The following is a 19,558-nucleotide window of genomic DNA, read 5'->3' as shown; positions in this document are numbered from 1 at the left end:
TATATATATATATATATATATATATATATATATATATATTATATACACACATATACATATATACATATACACACACCATTTTTTTTCTGGTATTGGGGTTTAGCACCATTAACCCCCATTCCCCAATTGGAGGAATGGGGGTTAATGGTTGTATTTGGAGGTCCATTGATAAAACAGAAAAGCAACCCCTGTGTATTGGTCCTACAGATCCGCAGAGCGCAGCGGCACCATCGTCCGCCTTTGTGCTAACAAACAAGTAAAAAAAAAATCACGAGGCCGGTCAGGGGAGGGAGATGATGAGGAGGCCAGGCGATGGGAATGAGCTCAAGGTAGCCAGCAGCATCCACACAACAGACAGCTGGTGTTTGGGTGGTGGTAAATCACCCTCAAATGAGCCTCTTCCCTCTGTTCAATGAGGCCGAAACAACAAAGGGAGGCACAGCTTGCAGCCGGACAGCCTGCTCGCCAGCCACAGACACAAATGACAGCTTCATTCAGGAGCTTGGAGGCCATACAAAAGCCTGGAAATCAATCCAACGTCATGCGTCCTCAGACAATGGCGCAAATCTTCTCGGAATCTAAGCTGCCAATGAGAAGGAGGGGGGCCGCCATTCAAGACGGATCAATTCCAGAACCTATCCATGAATAAGGAGGGCATGCAGCAAATCCACAGTTTATTAATGGTTGGGCCTTGCCGCCTGTTTTTTTTTTAGGCTGTTTCCCCTTATAGGAGATCATCCTTTACACTACTTTAAAGTGGATAAAACTCCGCCGACCTCAAGCAGGTTCATGAGGACACAGGGCGGCCATTGCACTCATTCATATATAGCATTCTGTTTAAGTAAGCCAAACCTTTTTTTAGAAAAGCCAGTCCAGATCAATGATGTGCACCCAATGCAGACAGGAAGTGCACCGGAACAAGATACGTAATCGTCTATTTCGTCCGACTTTACAGCATTGAAATATTCTAGTGAGAAAGTAGTCAGATCTACAGAAAAAATGCATGCAATAACGCACATTGCGGCACGCGCATAGGAGGTGAAAGGGCCTTCCAGCTACAAAATCCACAGCACATGACTAAAAGGGGCAACGGTACACAAAGTCATTAGTATGGAAATGCAGGACACAAATAATGGGAATCAGTGCTCTAAGAGCCAACGCCGGCTTTGGAGAGACAGGTCCATTTTGGAGCCTCTTAAGAGCTGACAGGACTTCCTGCTCTAAGTGACAGGGAAACAAGGGGTGTAATTTAGTTGTGTGTGTTCGCCATGTAAGGGGCCCGCTTGTCCTCCCCCACCCCCACATCCTTAACCGTCTTTAATGAGGTGTATCTGCCTCCTTTACTTGAGTCTGGAGGAGAGGAAGGGGGATGGGAGAAAAGTGTTAAAGGAAAAGTACGGAGAAGAATTCCTGACCGTCCACAAAAGAAAATTGAGTCTAATTTCCCTGGCAGGGCTTCTATCTTTTTTTTCCTTTGGCTTTTGTAACCTACCTAGGCCAATCCACTGCTCAGCAGGGATCAAAATTAAACAGGCAGCCCATATGCCATTCCTCACTTGTTGTCTGCTCCCTCGCTGCCATCTGGCCTACCCGCTCAGCCAGAGAGGGAGACAGAAGAAGTCCAGACAATGAGAAAGGAAGGTAGTGACGTTGGCTTGTCCCATCTGCTCTCGTAATGGCCATGCGCTCATAGAGGACTCGCTGTACAAACAGGAGCCTGAAAGAGCCATGTCGAATTTGGCCTAGCAAACGTGCCTCAAGGTCTTCAGGGACCTAGAGGCCACCTATCCAACGTGCTGGAACATCTTCAAAGGTGACAACATGCAGGTCACCATGCAGGTGACAACATCGCATGGTCATTAACTTCACTCCAAGATAGCCTAATTATTAAAGGTGATGCTGAAAAATTTGGCATCTCTTGGTCCACTGCCCCCTCCCTAAACACACAGAATGGGTTGGAGATATTTAAAACATTCAAATCAATAAAGATACAGGTACCAGCTTCTTTATTACCAGCGCTGCAACAACAATTTTAAAAAATCATTACGGAAATTTAAATCTCAAAGGATTAGATAAGGAAACACATATGTTGTTGAATATATGTATTCTCTTATTTTGCCCATTTGGGGAAAATTAACAGGTTCTCAGGAAGCGGCCTCCCCCTGTGCTCCCCAACCACTATGTTTCTTTGTCAGAGACTTCCAAGAATATGCAGTCTCTACAGGTATGGAAGAGCATGTCACCTCAACTGATGAGATGCTATCAGGTAAGGAGGAACATTTGACTTCCTCTGATGAGGAGCTGTGGTTAGGTATGGGGAGCATGTGACCTCCTCCGCTGATGACATGCTATCAGGTAAGGAGGAGCATGTGACCTCCTCTAATGATGACGTACTGTTAGGTATGAAAAACCATTTGACGTCCGCTGATGACGTGCTATCAGGTAAGGAGAAGCATTTGACCTCTGATGATGATGGTGTGCTGTCAGGAATGGAGGAGCATGTAACCTTCTCTGACGACAATGTGTTGTCAGGTTTAGAGGAGCATGTGACCTCCTCTGATGACAACGTGTTGTCTGTTACCGAGGAGCATGTGACCCTCTACTGATCACAACCTACTGTCACTGACAATGTGCTGCCAGGTATAAAGGAGCATGTGACCTCCTCTAAAGACAACGTGCTATCAGGTATGGAGAAGCATGTGACCTCCTCTGATGACAACGTGTTGTCTGTTACCGAGGAGCATGTGACCTCCTCTAAAGATGATTTGCTGTCAGGTATGGAGAAGCATGTGACCTCCTCTGATGATGACGTGCTGTCAGGTATGGAGAAGCATGTGACCTCCTCTGATGATGACGTGCTGTCAGGTATGGAGAAGCATGTGACCTCCTCTGATGATGACGTGCTGTCAGGTATGGAGAAGCATGTGACCTCCTCTAATGATGATTTGCTGTCAGGTATGAAAAACCATTTGACCTCTGCTGATTATGTGCTTTCAGGTATGGAGAAGCATTTGACCTCCTCTGATGATGGTGTGCTGTCAGGAAGGGAGGAGCATGTAACCTTCTCTGATGACAACGTGTTGTCTGTTACCGAGGAGCATGTGACCCTCTTCTGATCACAACCGTCAATGACAATGTGCTGTCAGGTATGGAGGAGCATGTGACCTCTGATGATGGTGTGCTGTCAGGTAGGGAGGAGCCTGTGACCCTCCTCTGATCATGACCTACTGTCAATGTCAGGTAAGGAGGGAAGAGGACATGGATGTAATTCAGAGTTTGGACCTCAACAGATGTACAGAACATGAACAATTCATTAGCAGGTGGAGAATCGCTGTTACAAGAGAACCTGTCCCTTTGCCATGAAGCGGCAATGTGACGGAGTCTCTTTAAAGCTGAACAGTAGGCAAACAGCTAAACAAGTGGTTGAAATACATTTGTAAGCTCTATTACCGTCCAAAAGCTTTGAAATTTTGTACAAACAGTCTTGTGACCCAGACCCCTCTGCCATAAAGCATAGCCAGGTCCCAGACCTCCATTGCATTTAAGCAATAAAGCCAACCCCCATTATGTAAATTGAATAATGCTGTTGTAAGGCATCACTGAGGAGGCCATTCCTGTGCTCCTACCTCCTGTAAGCAACTTCACAGAGTTAGAGTGACAGCACAGTGCAGAGCAACACATCCCTGACTGGCTCATAATTCTGATTCTCAGTCTCCCAAGCAATGCTGTGAAGGGCATTCCAAAAATAATAGCTAGATTACATTTTTTTTATGGTTTTAGTTTTATAAATGTGAATCTAAACCACGGTACATTGTTTTTTATATGTCTTTCTAGAAACCCGACTGCAAACGGAGGGGATAACCTGAGAACCTGGACTCAAGAACTGGTATAGTATAGGCGATCTCTCAAGGATGCTTTCCTAGTTTGTAATCCTTTTTTTGAAATCCAGGTTGCAATGCTTAGCGGGGCCCGTCTCTAAAATGTGCCATGGAAGCAGAGAGAGGCTGGGAAGCCATGCTTATCGCAACAATGGTGAAATGTTTAATTAGGATTAGCCGGCATCTCATGAGAGCTTACAAAGTGGATGAGGCCTCGTAGCCAGAGGTCTATTGTGAGTCAATACTAATAACTTCTCCGACCAATTATCATAATCAAACTGCTGCAGCTCCACCTGCCTGCTTTTCATCGATAGCGGGGGTCACTTTAAACAGCTGGCGCCCTCGCTCACCTCTTAAAGGGGCCCGTGGACCCCAAGGCACATGCTGTTCTGAGAAAACAGCTTTCCTCTGTAGCAGAATTTTTTTTCTACGTGTATCTAAACCCAACAAAAAGAATTAAAGTATTGCAACTTAACAGTCTATAGATGGTGTAGCTGCATTTGTTTTCTAGTTTCAGGTGTATCTTCACCTGGCAATCCTACCAGTAACACTCTTGTTCTTGAGTGACCCTAGGACAAGACTAGTGAACCTACTACTTTTCTATTTCTACATAACAGAGGGAGAGGTTCTGTAGACCTCAGTAGTTATCCGGGTATAATGCATCTGATGAGAGGCAAAGAGCATAGGGAGTTATAGCACAAAAGATTGCTGGCAGGACCAACTGTTTTTTTTTTTGCACTTATTGAATAGATATAGCAAAGCACTTTTAATGGTATATTTGGCAAACCAAAGGGGACTAGTTAAAAGAATATCATCAAGGTTTACATATCCTTTAAATATTTTCCCCTAGATCTCCCATGCGAGCCACCGAGGTCAACTAGGCATCACCTACTTTATCATTACTACTTATATCATTAAAAACAAATAAAGATAACATTCAGTTGGAAGAAGTCTTCTCTTGTCAATCCTGTTCCTCCATTGGACGGAATAGAGTGGACTCAAGTGGCCATCATATCCCCTACATAAAGACAACCTCGAAGCTTTGGTTTATCATAATATATGCATCTACCCTGCCTGGTCCCAAAAAAAAGTCACCACCTTGATTTAGCCGAGCAAATAGGTCCGAGCCTTCCATTGGATAATAGGTCTAGGTGCAGCAACATTATGTGCCCAAAAAATTAGGTCAGCTGACCTGAATGAGCAGGTTTTTCTATCAATGGATATTTTTTCCTCCCGGATGGCACATTGGGCTTATTCCAAGATGGCAATGCCAGGATCCATCGGGCTCAGATTGTGAAAGAGTGGCTCAGGGAGAATGAGACATCACATGGATTGGTCACCACAGAGTCCAGACCTCAACCCCGATGAGAATCTTTGGGATGTGCTGAAGAAGACTTTACGCAGAGGTCCGACTCTCCCATCATCACTACAAGATCTTGGTGAAATGTTAATGCAACTCTGGACATTGCAGAAGCTTATCGAAATGATGGCCCAACGAACGCCTGCCATTATCAAAGCTAAAGGAGGTCCAACGAAACATTAGAGAGAGTGACTTTTTGGTCAGGCAGTGTATATACATTATATTAGACATGTATCTAATGGCCTTGGCTTCATATACACTTGAATTCGCACGGCATTGTACGTCTTACGCCTGGGAAATATTCAACTTTGTTGAACTTGAATGACATATGAAAGGACGGTACACTTTCCCCGGTACGCTGTAACATAATCCATTGGTTTGATCGGGTTCTGCTGGAACAAAATAATTTTTTAGGTCCACCACTTGCAACATTTGTCAGCATTATGGTGTTGTCAACAGTCCCCTGCGCAATCTTGTCACATGATCCTGAGCTATATATAATTTTCAAGTGTCCAGTGCTTGGAACCCACAGCTTTGGGGCCAATTGGAAAATACAGCTACCAACAGCTGGAAGGTCTTAGCTAGAGAGGGGAAAACATGTTGAGATAAATATGACAGCCACCCACCCCCAAAGTCCATTCGTTTTTTTTTTCCTTTTGCCTGACCGCCCTGTACATTTACTATCTGGCTCCTGATGGTCATAAAACTGCACGTTGTCTTTGGATAAACTCCTTTTCTTTCCATTGAAAGGCTCATGACATTCCTCACAGTCCCTTCTCTTTCCTTGTTTATTCAAAAGTGCAGACACAGAAATAATGAGAGCCTGTGCGTCCGCCATCGGCAACATGGAAAATCAAATATCCGTATGAAGCTTCTTCTGAAAGGTTCCTAACATTAAAATATAAATTATATATACACTGAGTGGCCAGCTTATTATGACCACCCTAACTGCTCATTTACTGTATATGTTATCCATCTATTTACTTTTTTGAGCTAATGGAATTTTTTTTTTTTTACTGGTCAACCATACTTGTGCACACCTAGGTTTGGCTAAATATTATGAACGTCTGTTTTCTAGAGGGAAGAAAAAGTAAGGCACAAATGTTACGATTTCTATAGATGTGTAACAAAAGCATTATTAGTTGTCAATTGAGACTATGAAGAGTGCTTGACATGGATCTGCTCTCTACATTGCACTCTGGGGTAAAGTCTTGGAGACATAAGAAAGTGTAGACACCTCCAGGTAAATGTTTTTACTTTTTATGTCATCTTGGATATTACTGTGCTCCTGGGTATGGCCCAGTCTTGGCTTAAAGCGACCGTTAATTGGAAACTAACACCTCTGGGACTGCCAATTCCATGTTGTACCCATCAGTGATGTGAGCGAGTAGAATAGTGCCCCATCATTGGCATCCGTGGAAGGAATAGTGCCCCATCATTGGTGCCAGTGGGAGGAATTGTACCACATCATTGGTGCCAGTGGGAGGAGTAGTGTCCCACTGTTGGGAGTCAGGGGAAGGAATAATTCCCCATTAACGGTGCCAGTGGAAAAAACAGTGCCCTTCCATTGGTTTTAGTGGGAAGAATAGTGCCCCATCCCTGACGTCAGTGGGGGGAAAAAAATAGTCTCCTATTGTTGGTGTCAGTGGGAGCAATAACACCCAATGGTTCGTGTCAGTGTAATATAACCCATCACAGTGTCAGTGGGAGCAATAGTGCCCCAAGGGCCTGCTACAAGCAAGCAAAGGGCTGCATTTGGCCCACAGTTTGGAGACTGCTGCTTCAATGTAAACCAATATATAAATAATGCAATACAGAAGACAAAAATACAAAAGGAAAACAATACACTAGTCAGAAAGTAAAAACGGTAACCATATCACAGTTACATTGAATAGCGCTACACAAACATGCCTGTGCTGAGATCACCCAACCATATCTCTCAAGGAAGCTTTGGAGAGGCCAAGCTGTCAGTCACGCTTTCAGCTCCTGACGCTGCAGGGACCAAGGCCAATGACAGACAGTGATTGGCAGCTCCCCTTCCTAATCGGTTCTGGAGCGCTGACCTCTGTGTTTGACAAGCAGTTGTGCACAGTGGCCCAAAGCAGGAAAACAAGCCCCTGAGACAACTGGCTCGTCAGCATGACTACCCCACCATTCATTCAGGCAAAAGGATCACTTATACAGTGAGCATCAGGTGGCAGGATACACTGAGAAGTGAAACCTAAGGAATCTCAGAGGATGTTTTACCGAAAACATGAAACACACTTCTGTGGAATGTGTCATTGGTTTCCACCTCCACAATGTAATGGGTGCTGACTGATGGACTTTCAACAGCTGATTTAAACAGTTGACACAAATACCAGCTACAGGACCATGAGTAATAGGGTACCTATTTAGCGAGGCATTGCAAAGAGTGACGGAAATGTACACTATCCAACAACAACCAATGTTCAGATGACCATGCTTCAATAGAAGACACTTGTCTTGAAAGATACAGGGGGGGCCTGGCTGACTGCCCCCTTCTGAAAATGCCCCCTTCTCAAACTATGCAGCCAGTGATGTTACAACTCCCGGCCTGTATATGGGGTCAGTTCAGAAAACATTTTAGAGCTTCATCTTGACTCCTGTGCTAATTTGGAATAAAGGAAAGATACAGCGGACATAGAAAAGGGGAAGATCTTGCACTACCATTCGGATGTTGATTGTTGGTTGTCTGATTAGATAGGTATTGACTGGAAAATGTAGGTGGGTCCTCATATTAAAGTCTTAGTAAAGCTGACCACCCATAGTTTGAATCTCAGCCTAATATATGGCTAGACCAGCAAGCACCACCTGGTTCGACAAAAGTCCAATCGGCAAGATAGAAAATTATTGGCCAACCAGTGCCTGTTGCCTATATCTAAATGGACTCTACAACCCCTGAACAGCGTTGTTTTCTACATTTAGCCCTGGTTTGGGCAAGCAGAGCTAAATGTACAGCGGGGAAGCCGCCACTTGTTTTTTACAAGTGATCTCGGCGATGTCAACGAGATCAATTGTATGCAGCCTGCAGGTCTGCCATTCTCCATGGTCGGGGGGGTTTGGTGGGTAAGGGGCGCATTGAGAAACCTGGCTTTGGGGCAGCAGAGAGAGTAAATCCGGCCCTGCCTATTCCTAAGTACCATAGAACCTTAGCACTGTAGTTTCAACAAAGGTGACCATGTGACCTTTCTTTGAGGTGCTCATTAATCACTTCCCAACCACAAGTTTGGCAAAGCAGAGCTGAGAGATCCAGGACCTTTGGCTTTCAATAGTACAAACTAAGTGCTTGGCCACGTATTGGAAAAAATAGGGAGCGTATTTTTGGTGGGTCTAGTAAACCAAAAAAACAAAACAAAATAAAAAAATGGAAAGTCTAATACTACTTCAAGGGAAATCTCGCCAACTAAGTTATGGATGGCTATAAAAAACCTAACAAATTTGGCTGGATTGGGCTTTAACAGCAAGTGAATTTGCTCTTCTGTCTTTATTTACTCAACCCAATCTGCCAAGCAATCAAAATAACGAGCCCGGTAATGGCAACGTTAGAAATCCAGCTTTTGTACTCGACTGGGTCCTGCCCCATAAAAACCATTTCACTTCGGTTTTTAACGTTCTTCTCTAAGAAAAACACAAACACACGCCACAATATCCCGCGGCACTCTCAATACAGAAAGCGGCAAATTTAACTTTTCCCCGCTGACCACACACATTAGTGAGATTTGCTAGCAGCTATAGGACAAACTGCTTTCGGGATTCCATAATTAGTCAGGGTTTCGCACATTCCATTCAAGGCTAGGAGATGAGATACGTGTAATAACCATAAAACTAACCCAACCAGTTTCCACGCTGCAGAGGAAGTATCGGAGAACCTAACAAACGTAAACAGTTCTGCAGAGCAGGCAGGTTAAAAGGAAACCGGAGAAAGAAAAGTCAAAAGTACAAATAATGTACCTGCTTCTCTGATCCACAGACCTCTGTTGTGCTATATAGCTACATATTATAAGGGGACATAGTGATATTTTTCAGTTCAATTTAAATTTTGTAAAATTGCTGCACAAACGACTAAAAAAAGGTTGTAGACAACTAGAGAAGAAGACCAACATACTAGTGACTATGACCCTGTACTCCATGCAGGGCCGGATTTCCCACAAGGCCACCTGAGGCCCTACCTCGGGGCAGCAGGGGTGTGGAATTCCTATCTCCGGACACCCAGGACATGCAGTACCGGGCGGGTAGTTGTTTTCTACATTTAGTCCTGCATTGGGTGAGCAGGGCTAAACGTACAGTAGGGGAAGCCGCCGCTTGTTTTGTTCAAGTGATCTTGGCGATGTCTCCGAGGTCACTTGTATGCATCCTGCATACAGTGGGGCGCATTGATGAACCTGGCATTGGGGGCAGCAGAGAGAATAAATCCGGCCCTGACTCCATGCCATCTACAAGCCAACCTAAATCCCACACAGTAGGACTAGCAGATCACCAGAACTGTGTGCCAGCCAGTTTTCTATCCCATTGCACAGTGCTGTGAGTCCAACACTGGGAACCTACTGTCAGGTGGAGATAGCAAAGTGCTGATGGTGGTGCTTCTTTACAGTCCTCGCTGAGCCTGATGAAGGGGACCCTGCGTGGCCTGGAAAGCGCTAGTTCTGACGACATGACGTTTCAATAAACGAACACTTTGGACTACACTATTCTTGGTGTGCTGGTGACATCCATTCACCTATATTACTTGGCGGCACCATCCGCAGTCATTACGAGCACACCCCCCCCCCATTTGATCTGGGGTTTTCCGGTAAGGAGTGCGACAAGGCAACCCTACGTTTCTTCACAGTCCTGTCACAAGTCTGGGGGGTGGGCCCTTGACCAAGCTGCATTGCGCAACTGAGGTGGAAGAAAATCAAGTCGCCAAATTGGCAAAACTGTCAAAAAGGTTAGAAAGATTCTGGATCAGCAGAATTACAAATGATTGATGATGTATTCAATGTGTCGTTTTGTCTTGGGTTCAGCTTTAGTTACAAACTTAAATGAGCTGCACTTATTCTGTGGTTCATTTTAGTGCCTCGCCAGCATTTGACCAGCCACAGAACCTGTATACTCCATGTGTGATGAATGGGGTGGTATGTGCGTCTCCAACATGCTGGAAAACCTCGATCAAAGATAATGAGCACTTCAAATTTTTGGCCATCAACCCCTGTCCAACTTGTTGCAAGTGTGCTCTGAATCAGTTGCAACACTGGAAGAAACTATGAACCTAAAATTTTAAAAGCCCATTTGGCCCGATACCAAGGAACCCATTTCAAGACAGCAGGTCTGCTGGGTGGGAGACATATCGGTCTTTATATCTGTTCCAATCGTATTTCCGAGGTCCAAACTGGAAAAAGGCCCACCACGCTGAGACGGACACATGTACATTGTAAACTGAGGCCTTGTGTTTAGGAAACAATTTTATGAGACTTGGAAATCTAACATACTAGACTTTATTTTTCCTACTGCAAACATATAAAAGTAGGAAAAGGGCACAGAAAGAGAAAAAATGAATCCTCACTTGGCTGTACTACAACTACAAGTCTTTAAAGGTTCTTTTGGAATTGAAAAGTTTACTTTGGACGTACACACAGGGAAGGCGTCCTACCCGCCCAGGGCTTGTGTTTATCCTCCCAGCAATGATGCTAAGCTGTGTAAAACTCCCTGTTCGACTGAGGGCTGCATGCTCTGGGAACACCTATTCCCAAACCTGTGCATCTGCAAGCCCTACCCAGAGGCATTCTGGCAGCCTTTATCCATCAATGGGCTATGGGAACATTTTTTGGAAAATCAGGTTAGAGAAACTGAGAAGACCTGCTGACTTTAGCACACGGGTAATGTTCCCTCTGGTGCTCATCTGGTCAATGAATGCAGTATTTAAAATTTTTTTTGCCATAGATGGAGAAATTCATAAAAAAAAAAAAAAAAGACAAAAACACTGAAATAACAAATATGCTAAGGTTCATCTTTAAAGGGTATATATCCAAACCTTTTTAATGAAGAAAATGTTAGAACCCCTACCAGGTTTTTTTATTGCTGTTCCTAACTGGGTGATTCATACCTTTTATTTGTCCTGGTGACCACTGTCAAGGAGAGAATATAAAAAATTTAGAGTTGTCACCAGAACAAACGGGGCCACCATTAGAAATCATGGGGCCCAGTACAGCCGATCTGACAGGCACCCTGAGCTTCACCTATAGAAGGACAGGCTCAGCAAACACTCATACTGTGTCTCTGTACGGGTAGTGGTGGGACCTCTCAGTCCTGTCATTGCAAGGCTCTATGGATGATACTCGGCATATGCAAGCTCCAGGTAGGTCACATAAAAGCATGAGTGGTCGTTTGCATGACCCAAGGGCATATATTTCATGGGCGTCCCTAAGCACATGTGCACTTCCAGAAGGTCACCTAATGTATGGGTGACCCTCAGCACTTGTGAGTGCCGGAAAGTTCATAAAATGCAACTGGGAAGTCACCGGCCATCCTCCGGCTTTTGTGCAACCACTCCTACCCAGTCAAGTATGGGCACCACACAGGATCCTCCATGCTCTCCATCCAACACTCACCGCGCCAAGTCTTGCTGGTGACATGAGATGTCAGAGTACAGGCACCGGAGAGTACAAGGCTGCTGGGTAAGGCCCGGTTCACACCTGGGCGTTTTGTAGCGCGTTCCTACGCTCTGCAAAACGCTCAAACACCGAATTCCTATTATTTCCTATGGGTATGGTTCACACCTGGGCGTATTACAGGCCGTATGAACGCGCTACAAAACGCAACAAACGCGTGACACGAAGCGCGCGACAAACACGCATATTCGATACACTAGGTGTGAACCCAGCCTTAGGGGGAACAGAGCATGAGCAGAGGCAAAGCTGCTACCAGACAGTGAACCCTGTGCGCATGTACAGAAGCTGCCATCTATGGTATGGCTACAGCAGGCAGGCCCGACAAAGGAGTAATGCATGTACTCCCCTATCCGTGGCCTTGAGGTGACCCTAACCCTTCCAATGTGAACCTCCATTCCCAGTGTATCTATCCAAGACAAGGGTGGACAAATGAATATGGATTTCAGGAGCCAGGCTCTTCAATCCAGCAGCCAACTCCATTGATATCTAGCGAAAACCTCAAAATGAGCATTGGCCACCTGGCTCCTAGGATTTGTCCAGCCCCAGTCTAAGTCAAATTCCCCTCACTTTGTAGAGATTTTCTCTCACTTCTTGTTGAGTCTCCAGGACCGGAAGTGAAATCTCTAGGGGCAGACCCCAACCCTTCCTGACTCTAAAACTAACTGGTTTTGGCTGTTCATACACTTAAAAGGTTCAGATCTACTTTCATTTTCAGTTACTTTAATGAAGCATAACACAGTTCAAAGAGTAGATTCTCGTTATGAATATACGGAAGAGCTACAAAAGGAGGTTGTCAGTTCAGTCCAGACTTGTCTGAGCATGAATTTCTGTATTTATAGTCAGAAGGTGTTCTTAGAGACTGCCGCTGAAAGGGCTAAGGGGAGGCCGGGCGAACCACAATGCACTCAGACGAGTTCTCTTTGCATTTCCGATTAGCGTTTTCTTTGCAGAGAAAACCGCAGATCTCTTTAAAAACAAAATGCAAAGCAGCACTCAGTATACGGTCTGCATGCAAAGTGCCAACGAGCCTTACGGTCCAGAGAAAAAGCCACACATGGCTCGAGTCCCTCTGGGAAAGGAGAGCTGTGGGCACGATGCGTGGGTGGCGGCATTCACAGCCAAGCTGTTTATTGCATGCGGTATAAAATCATGACTTCACTCCTCCCAGCCCACAATACAATCACAGGCAACTAGTGAACTACTAAACAGAATTATCAGAACCACCACCGCTATGAAACCCCAAGCAATGGCACTCAATCTGAGGTTTGTATCCATTTCCCTGACTCGTTACAAGGTGGAGCAGGGCTTTCACAGTACCTCTGCAGCCCCTTGGGTAGACTTACTAATACATTACAGAGAAAGCTGACTGTCCACAAAACACTAATCTTTATTAGATGCCGGAAACTCACCTGTAAATCTATTATTAGCCTCATTTGACCTCTCTTCTCCCAATCAAAGAGCTGCTTTGCGACAGATTCAGGTACTTATACTGTGTTATGACCCTGCACCTCTCCCCACAGCCACAGCGTTACCATGGAAGAGGAGTCTGGACACCGCACATGGGCTTGCCATGACCAGCCGCTCCACCCCTTTAGGTTGACTGGCATCATCTCTGCAGATGACATCACATTACCTAGAATGGTTAAGGGCAGCACCAGTTTATCTCTGCCTACAGCCCTTGCCAAATGAAGAATAATAGTCATGTGACCTCAGCAAAAAGCATCTCAAAAGGGTATTTAAAATGTTGTTTGCTTTCACATCTTCATAACATATGCAATAAAAAGAACAAGAGTCCAAATAATATGGCGGCACCTTGGAGAGTCGGACCTCTGCTCTCACACAAAGGGTTTGACACGCCCCCTGCATCGTGCTCCAATCAACACTATTGTTAAGGGTTCTGGAGCGCTCTTGATTGGAGCAGTGTGTAGAGGGGCGTGTCAGACCAGTGGAGAACCAAGCCGCTATTAGTGTGTGGGAGGTCCGACTCTCCAAGGTGCTGTCAGATTATTTTAATCCTTGATGCAGCTTATTATTGTATATGTAGCATGAGTGCTTCACAGTAATAACTACAGAAGGTTCGTTTGGACTTCGGCTCTTTTTAATACCTGGAAGCAGAACCAGACGGGAGGTTCTGCACAGAGAATGAGGTCACCGGTTACTGGTTTTGCCTATGATGCTCCACGATCATAACAGACTATTAACCGAGGCCAATATAAGTTATTGCACCATAAATGTAAAGAGGTTTAAACGGCTTCAATCATTTAAAATTCCTTTGAAGTGATTGTATTAGAGCTCTTGTAATAACACAGCGGAGTACTGGACTTGGGATTTGTTTTGTACTTGCAGGTTGTTCTTCAACTTTCAGGTAATCCAATCTTACGATACAAGCTCTACTGCTTGTCCTAAAAAATCATCGTCGGCACACACAAAAAAAAAAAAAAGTCATACAGTACTCAACTGCGTTTTTTTTCTCAAGTGAGCCCATTTTAAAGGGTACTTGTCCACAGTTTCCTTACCTTACCTTATTGCCCCTACCCATCTAAGCAGGTGTAGCCCCCACCCCCTTCCCAAATCACTATACTTTCCTAGAGCCTAGATTGTGCTCCAAGGCACGATTTACAAGGGATTGTTTACAATCCCCATTCAGCCTCTTGATGAGATGTTTGCACGTTCACAGTTCAGCCTCTTAGGCTTCCATTGGGCTGGTAGATGAATTGGCATCGATCAGTCTGCAGGCCCATAGAAGTCTACAAGGCCGTACTGTGCATAGGTGGACATACATTGGATTAAGAACCCAGCTGGAGAATATAAACAATGCATTGGGTCTCAGGCCAAGATCTAGGTAAGTATAGCAATATGGAGGGATGGGGTCTATAGCTGCTTAGGGTTAGGGTGGAGGCAAAAGGGTAAGGAAACTTGGTGGAAAAGCTTTTTTACCCTTTAAAGCCAAGGTACTCCAGCTGCGAGTAACTGCATTCTTTTACCTTGTCCTTTGCTGATGAGTATCCCATGTTTCGCTCACTTTGACTTTTAGGCAAACCTGAGTATTCGGTCCTCCTGACCCATCTAAACTTCCCCTGCCAGCCATTACGAATATAACTCCCTGGCAAGTTGAACTCCAGGCAGACATCTAAATACACAGATAATATATAAGAGATTCACCCGATCCACAATCTGCCCCCATAGTGAATACGGTCCCGTTCACGGTCAGAGACAGGCTTGAGGATATTTTTCAGTGAGTGCCTATGAGACTGAGATGGCTTTGGAGTCTTTCTTTATACACTCCCTACCCTTTTAGTAAGAGCTCTTGTTGTTTGGCAAACCAGTGGCCAGATCCAATGGCATCTGCTCCGGTATGGAGGTGGCATCTGCATTACATGCACACATACAACACAACCAAACCGATTACGCTCTGTGGGCTCTGATGCTCATCTTGAGCTACGTTGTTGACTTTGCTTTCGTTGCTCCTGCACCACGCCTGTGCCGTCTATGGAGGTTTCCCTCCTTCCCAAATCGTAGACGCATCGCTGAAGCCCTGTCTTGTCCAAGGTCACAGTGACCTTGACTCCCTCCAGCAGTTGGCACACGAAGTTCAGTCCTGTCAGGAGCCGGTTAAACACACACAAACGCGATCAGTCACAGTTGGAAAGCCATGTGTCCGTACGGGATAACATTTTGAGCGCCGCGGTGTACAGTTACAAAAGCTCCATTGAGTTTCGATTTCATTTAATAATTTTTTATGCAATGACAGTGCATTCAATCTCCGCCATTGTCTCTCCCGATCAGCTGCCCAGATACAAAAAAAACCAAAAAACTTTAACCCAAGAAGATGCGCCGGGGTAAACAGGCCATTCTTAGGGGCCCGGCCCTTCCTCTTTATCCCTCGCCCTCCCTCGTTTCAATTTAAAGCCGATAACTTGGAGCTGAAAAGGGGCCGCAAAATCTGATTTAGAAAGTCTTTCAAAAGGCAAACCGGGCTCTCAGAGAGCAACAAATGGCTGAACAGTTGTATGCTAATTTTTTTTTTTTTCTTTTCCCCCCAGCTTGTAGGCCGCAGCATTCAACAAGGCAGAACGCTCGCCTTCATCTACATAACTCTTGTTCTCCGGCGCGACTTACAAAAATAGATGGCAGCATGCAAATCCTCAACAGCCCGAAGGCACAAAACGTTCTAAAAGCAAATGTGCAAACACAAACCAATTATCTTCCTTTTTTTTTTTTACTCCCCGCTCCACCCTTTCAATATGGAAAACTGTTTTCTTACAGCGAGCTGCGATGGGTCAACGGTTTAAAGAATTCCGGTCGCCAAAAAAAAAAATAAAGACAAGAAATATCATTAAAAATAGTCGAGTGAAGACTTTTTAGTTTTACATTTTTACACAATGGTGCCAACCCAACCATCAACTTTTTCTTTCTTTAGATTTTGTTTTTATACTTTTAAAAAAAATGAAAGTTTTGTAAATTGTCCCAATTGCTCTATTGGACCTTACAGCGGACCCGTGGGTGAAATCTAAAATGACATCTATGATAAGTTCTCTCACTACACAGTGGCGTAGCGGTTAGCGCTTCTGCCTTGCAGCACTGGGGGTCTCTGGTTCGAATCCCGGCCAGGTCACTCTCTGCAAGGAGTTTGCATGTTCTCCCTGTGCTTGTGTGCGTTTCCTACGGGTGCGCTGGTTTCCTCCCACACTCCAAAGACACGCTGGCAGGCTAATCGGCCCCTGTCTAAATTGGCCCTCTATGTATGCATGCGAGATGGGGACCTTAGATTGTAAGCTCCTTGAGGGTAGGGACTGATGTGATGGGAAACCGCACGATCCGCCCGGCGCGACTGGGGTGCCATTAGAAAATAATGGTACCCACAGCACGATCGGTTCACACCTTAGCGACTCCTGACCGCTCAGTGATGTGTCGCCTAGGTGTGAACCTAGCCTCAGAAATTCAAAACCTGCTGAATTAATGCAAGAGACGGACTGTCAGTTGTCAGTTTTTGTTTAAATGAGAACTATGGGGTTAGGGATTTTCCCCATAGTTCTCCTAAGGGTAACGGGAGGACACAAACTAGGTCACCCAAAGCTCAGTATACCGCGAGCCGCAGCTGAAACGGATCCCGACAATTATGTCTGGATCCGCCCAGCTGTCTATGTAGAGGCAGAGCCAGCTGTACAGGCCCCCTCCGCCGTCCGTTCCGCCAGTCAGCGCTGAAGGATCGGACAGGGGAGGGGGGAATCCAGTCACTCCCCTGTCACGGCTCTCTGCAGTGACAGGATCGAGAAGTGAGCGAACGCCGGTATGTGTTCGCTCAGTTCCCGATCTACTGAGCCGACCTGTGACAGTTTCATTGTCACAGGTCGGCTAGAATATGAGGTGAGTGAAAAGCACTCACCTCATACTTCTCCTTTAACTCTTCCAAGCAGCACAGCCAGGTTGTTAATCCCATATTTATTCACTGCAACAAAGCGACACAATATGACCAGTGACCTGCCGCATAGCCTGCGGTTGGAGCAGTTAGATGAGATCCACCCCTGCTCTCTGCCCTCCTGTAAGTCTCATCTCAGTGTTAAACTGACAACACTGTGCAAAGCAACAGAGCCCTGCTTAGGCCAATGTGCTGAGCCTCCACAGTGCAGCACTGCATGTATTTTCTATCTGCCTGGGGTTTTGTTCTTCTTAAGCGGAGACCTTCTGTACGTGGGAGAAAAAAGCAGAACTTCGAAGCTTTTAAAATATGCAAGAAGAAGGAAGGCTCCTTGTTAAGGTGGCCATGTGGGAAAGTCGGCTGGTGCGTCCCCGCACTGGGATTAAGGAAGAGAGCTAACAGAATAGGGGAGTCCCCAGCTGACAGCAGCAGCTGCAACCAGTAGCTTGTTCTCAGTGTAACGGGCAAGGGAATCAAAGGCAGCAGAAGAAAAGGGACCATCTTCCCTCGGGGAGAGGGAAACACAATACCAGACACTCTCAGGCTCTACAAATACAAGAGAGCTTTCCAACTCCCGTCTTCAACAAAGAGCTATTGGTATTCCAAATGGCTGTTCACAGCATCCAGGAGAGCAGATGGTGTCCTGCACTTTCCAAGGGGTGGCTGACACACAGGAGAGACTTCTCATCAGCAGGGTGGATCTTCATCTTATGGGATGAGCAGTGCAGGAATGCAGTCGGGGTACAGTGGACCTTCACCCACTAAAATAACTCTCCCCCCTGCCTCCGTCCCCATCCCTTTTACACAATTTTACTTAATGTTATTAGAGGTCCGCTTACTGAATCCTGCCTAGGTGAGGAGGACATAGTCCTGCCAGCCGCCACTCCCTCTAGGGATGTCTACGTCACAGACCCCAGGAGGCATATGCGCATATATGCCGCAGGTCAGAAATAAAAATGAGCAAATTTTAATTTTTAAGTTGTCACAAGAACAGGAAGAGAGGAGAAGTCTTACAGTGGTGACAACTGGAGGCATTCCTCCCGCTTTATAGAGCAAGGGTAGGCAGCCTCAGCTGTGGTGAGACTACAAACCCAATCATCATTTTCAGCCCAGGAGTCATACCTGTGGCTGTCAGAGTCTTGCAATGCATCATGGGACTTGTAGTTGCAGAGCAGCTGGAGTTCCGGGGTTACCTACCTCTTATATACAGTAGTGATGAGGTTTGGCTAATGAGTTCCACAAGACCGCTCAAAACTCTGACCTGCCCAACCCAAACAGTTGCGGGAACGTGCATCCCCCCCCCCTACAGAGAGGCAGAGAATGCCCCTGCCGTAAATACTGAAATTGATTGGGTCAGGAGGAGGGGGTGGTGGTCAGAGTTTTAAATGGGCTAGGGCAATCCCTGGCGAACTGGATTCCCACCAATCCCAGCCTCATCTTCAGTCTAGAGATTCTCTCTTCCTTTTGCTTCTCCAGGACAGGGTATGAATGGGAGTCTTCCCAAAGAGATTGGGTTTTAACTCTTCCCTACTCTGTTCAAAACAAAATGGTTCTAGCATATAGTTTGAACGCGATGGACTTTTTGTTCAACCTGGCTAACAATAGAACTATACACATGCTTTACGTTGCCTACGCATAGCTTTATTTGGCCCCAAAAAACTATTTTGTTCTACCTTAAACCTCAAACTTAGAATTCGGCTTCATGGAACTTCAACTGTTCAGCCATGTCCATCGTTTCCATTAGAAAAAGTAATTGGCAGGTAGTTACCAACACCATTGAAACATTTATTTGTATTGTTTATATCTCTATGAAGGCGGCTTTCATAGTCCTATTTAAGGATACAAGTAACACCCACCCCTCCTTACCAATCAATATATTCAAGCCTTAAATACTGGCCAAGCCAGTGTGGCAACTTGAGACACATAGCACATAGGGAGGAGTAGAAAGTGTACGTGTCAGCATATTCTCATCGACATACTTGGACAATTTTTCCTGTCTCCTGTTTTCATTGAGCCGAACGGAGAATTTTCAGACTTTGTAGACTTCCATGTGCTGATACTAGAAGCAGTGCAAGTCTATGTCTGTGTGAATTACCAGTGGCTAACAGAATGCAGTTGACTCCCAATGCATAGAGTAAAATGTTACCATTTCTGATAGGACACAATGGATATGTCAAAAGTCACATGCATTTAAAGCTGAATTCCAGGCAGATATTATATATATATATATATA

The 19,558-nt window shown here is 45.3% G+C and overlaps 1 protein-coding gene across 1 annotated transcript in view; it reads right to left on the bottom strand.

The window, feature by feature from the left end:
• SETBP1 (SET binding protein 1) overlaps positions 1 to 19,558 on the bottom strand; it is a 175,627-nt gene that overhangs the window by 119,689 nt on the left and 36,380 nt on the right. Inside the window, exon 3 of the mRNA XM_018567453.1 lies at positions 18,448 to 18,463. Coding sequence (XP_018422955.1) covers positions 18,448 to 18,463 — 16 coding nt within the window. The remainder of the gene's footprint in view (positions 1 to 18,447; positions 18,464 to 19,558) is intronic.

The sequence above is a fragment of the Nanorana parkeri genome, unplaced genomic scaffold (assembly GCF_000935625.1).
Source record: "Nanorana parkeri isolate BGI_ZX_2015 unplaced genomic scaffold, ASM93562v1 scaffold1051, whole genome shotgun sequence".
In the NCBI taxonomy this organism is placed as follows: Eukaryota; Metazoa; Chordata; class Amphibia; order Anura; family Dicroglossidae; genus Nanorana; species Nanorana parkeri.
The sequence above is the reverse complement of the archived record's forward strand: the minus strand, read 5'-3'. Positions and strand labels throughout refer to the sequence as shown.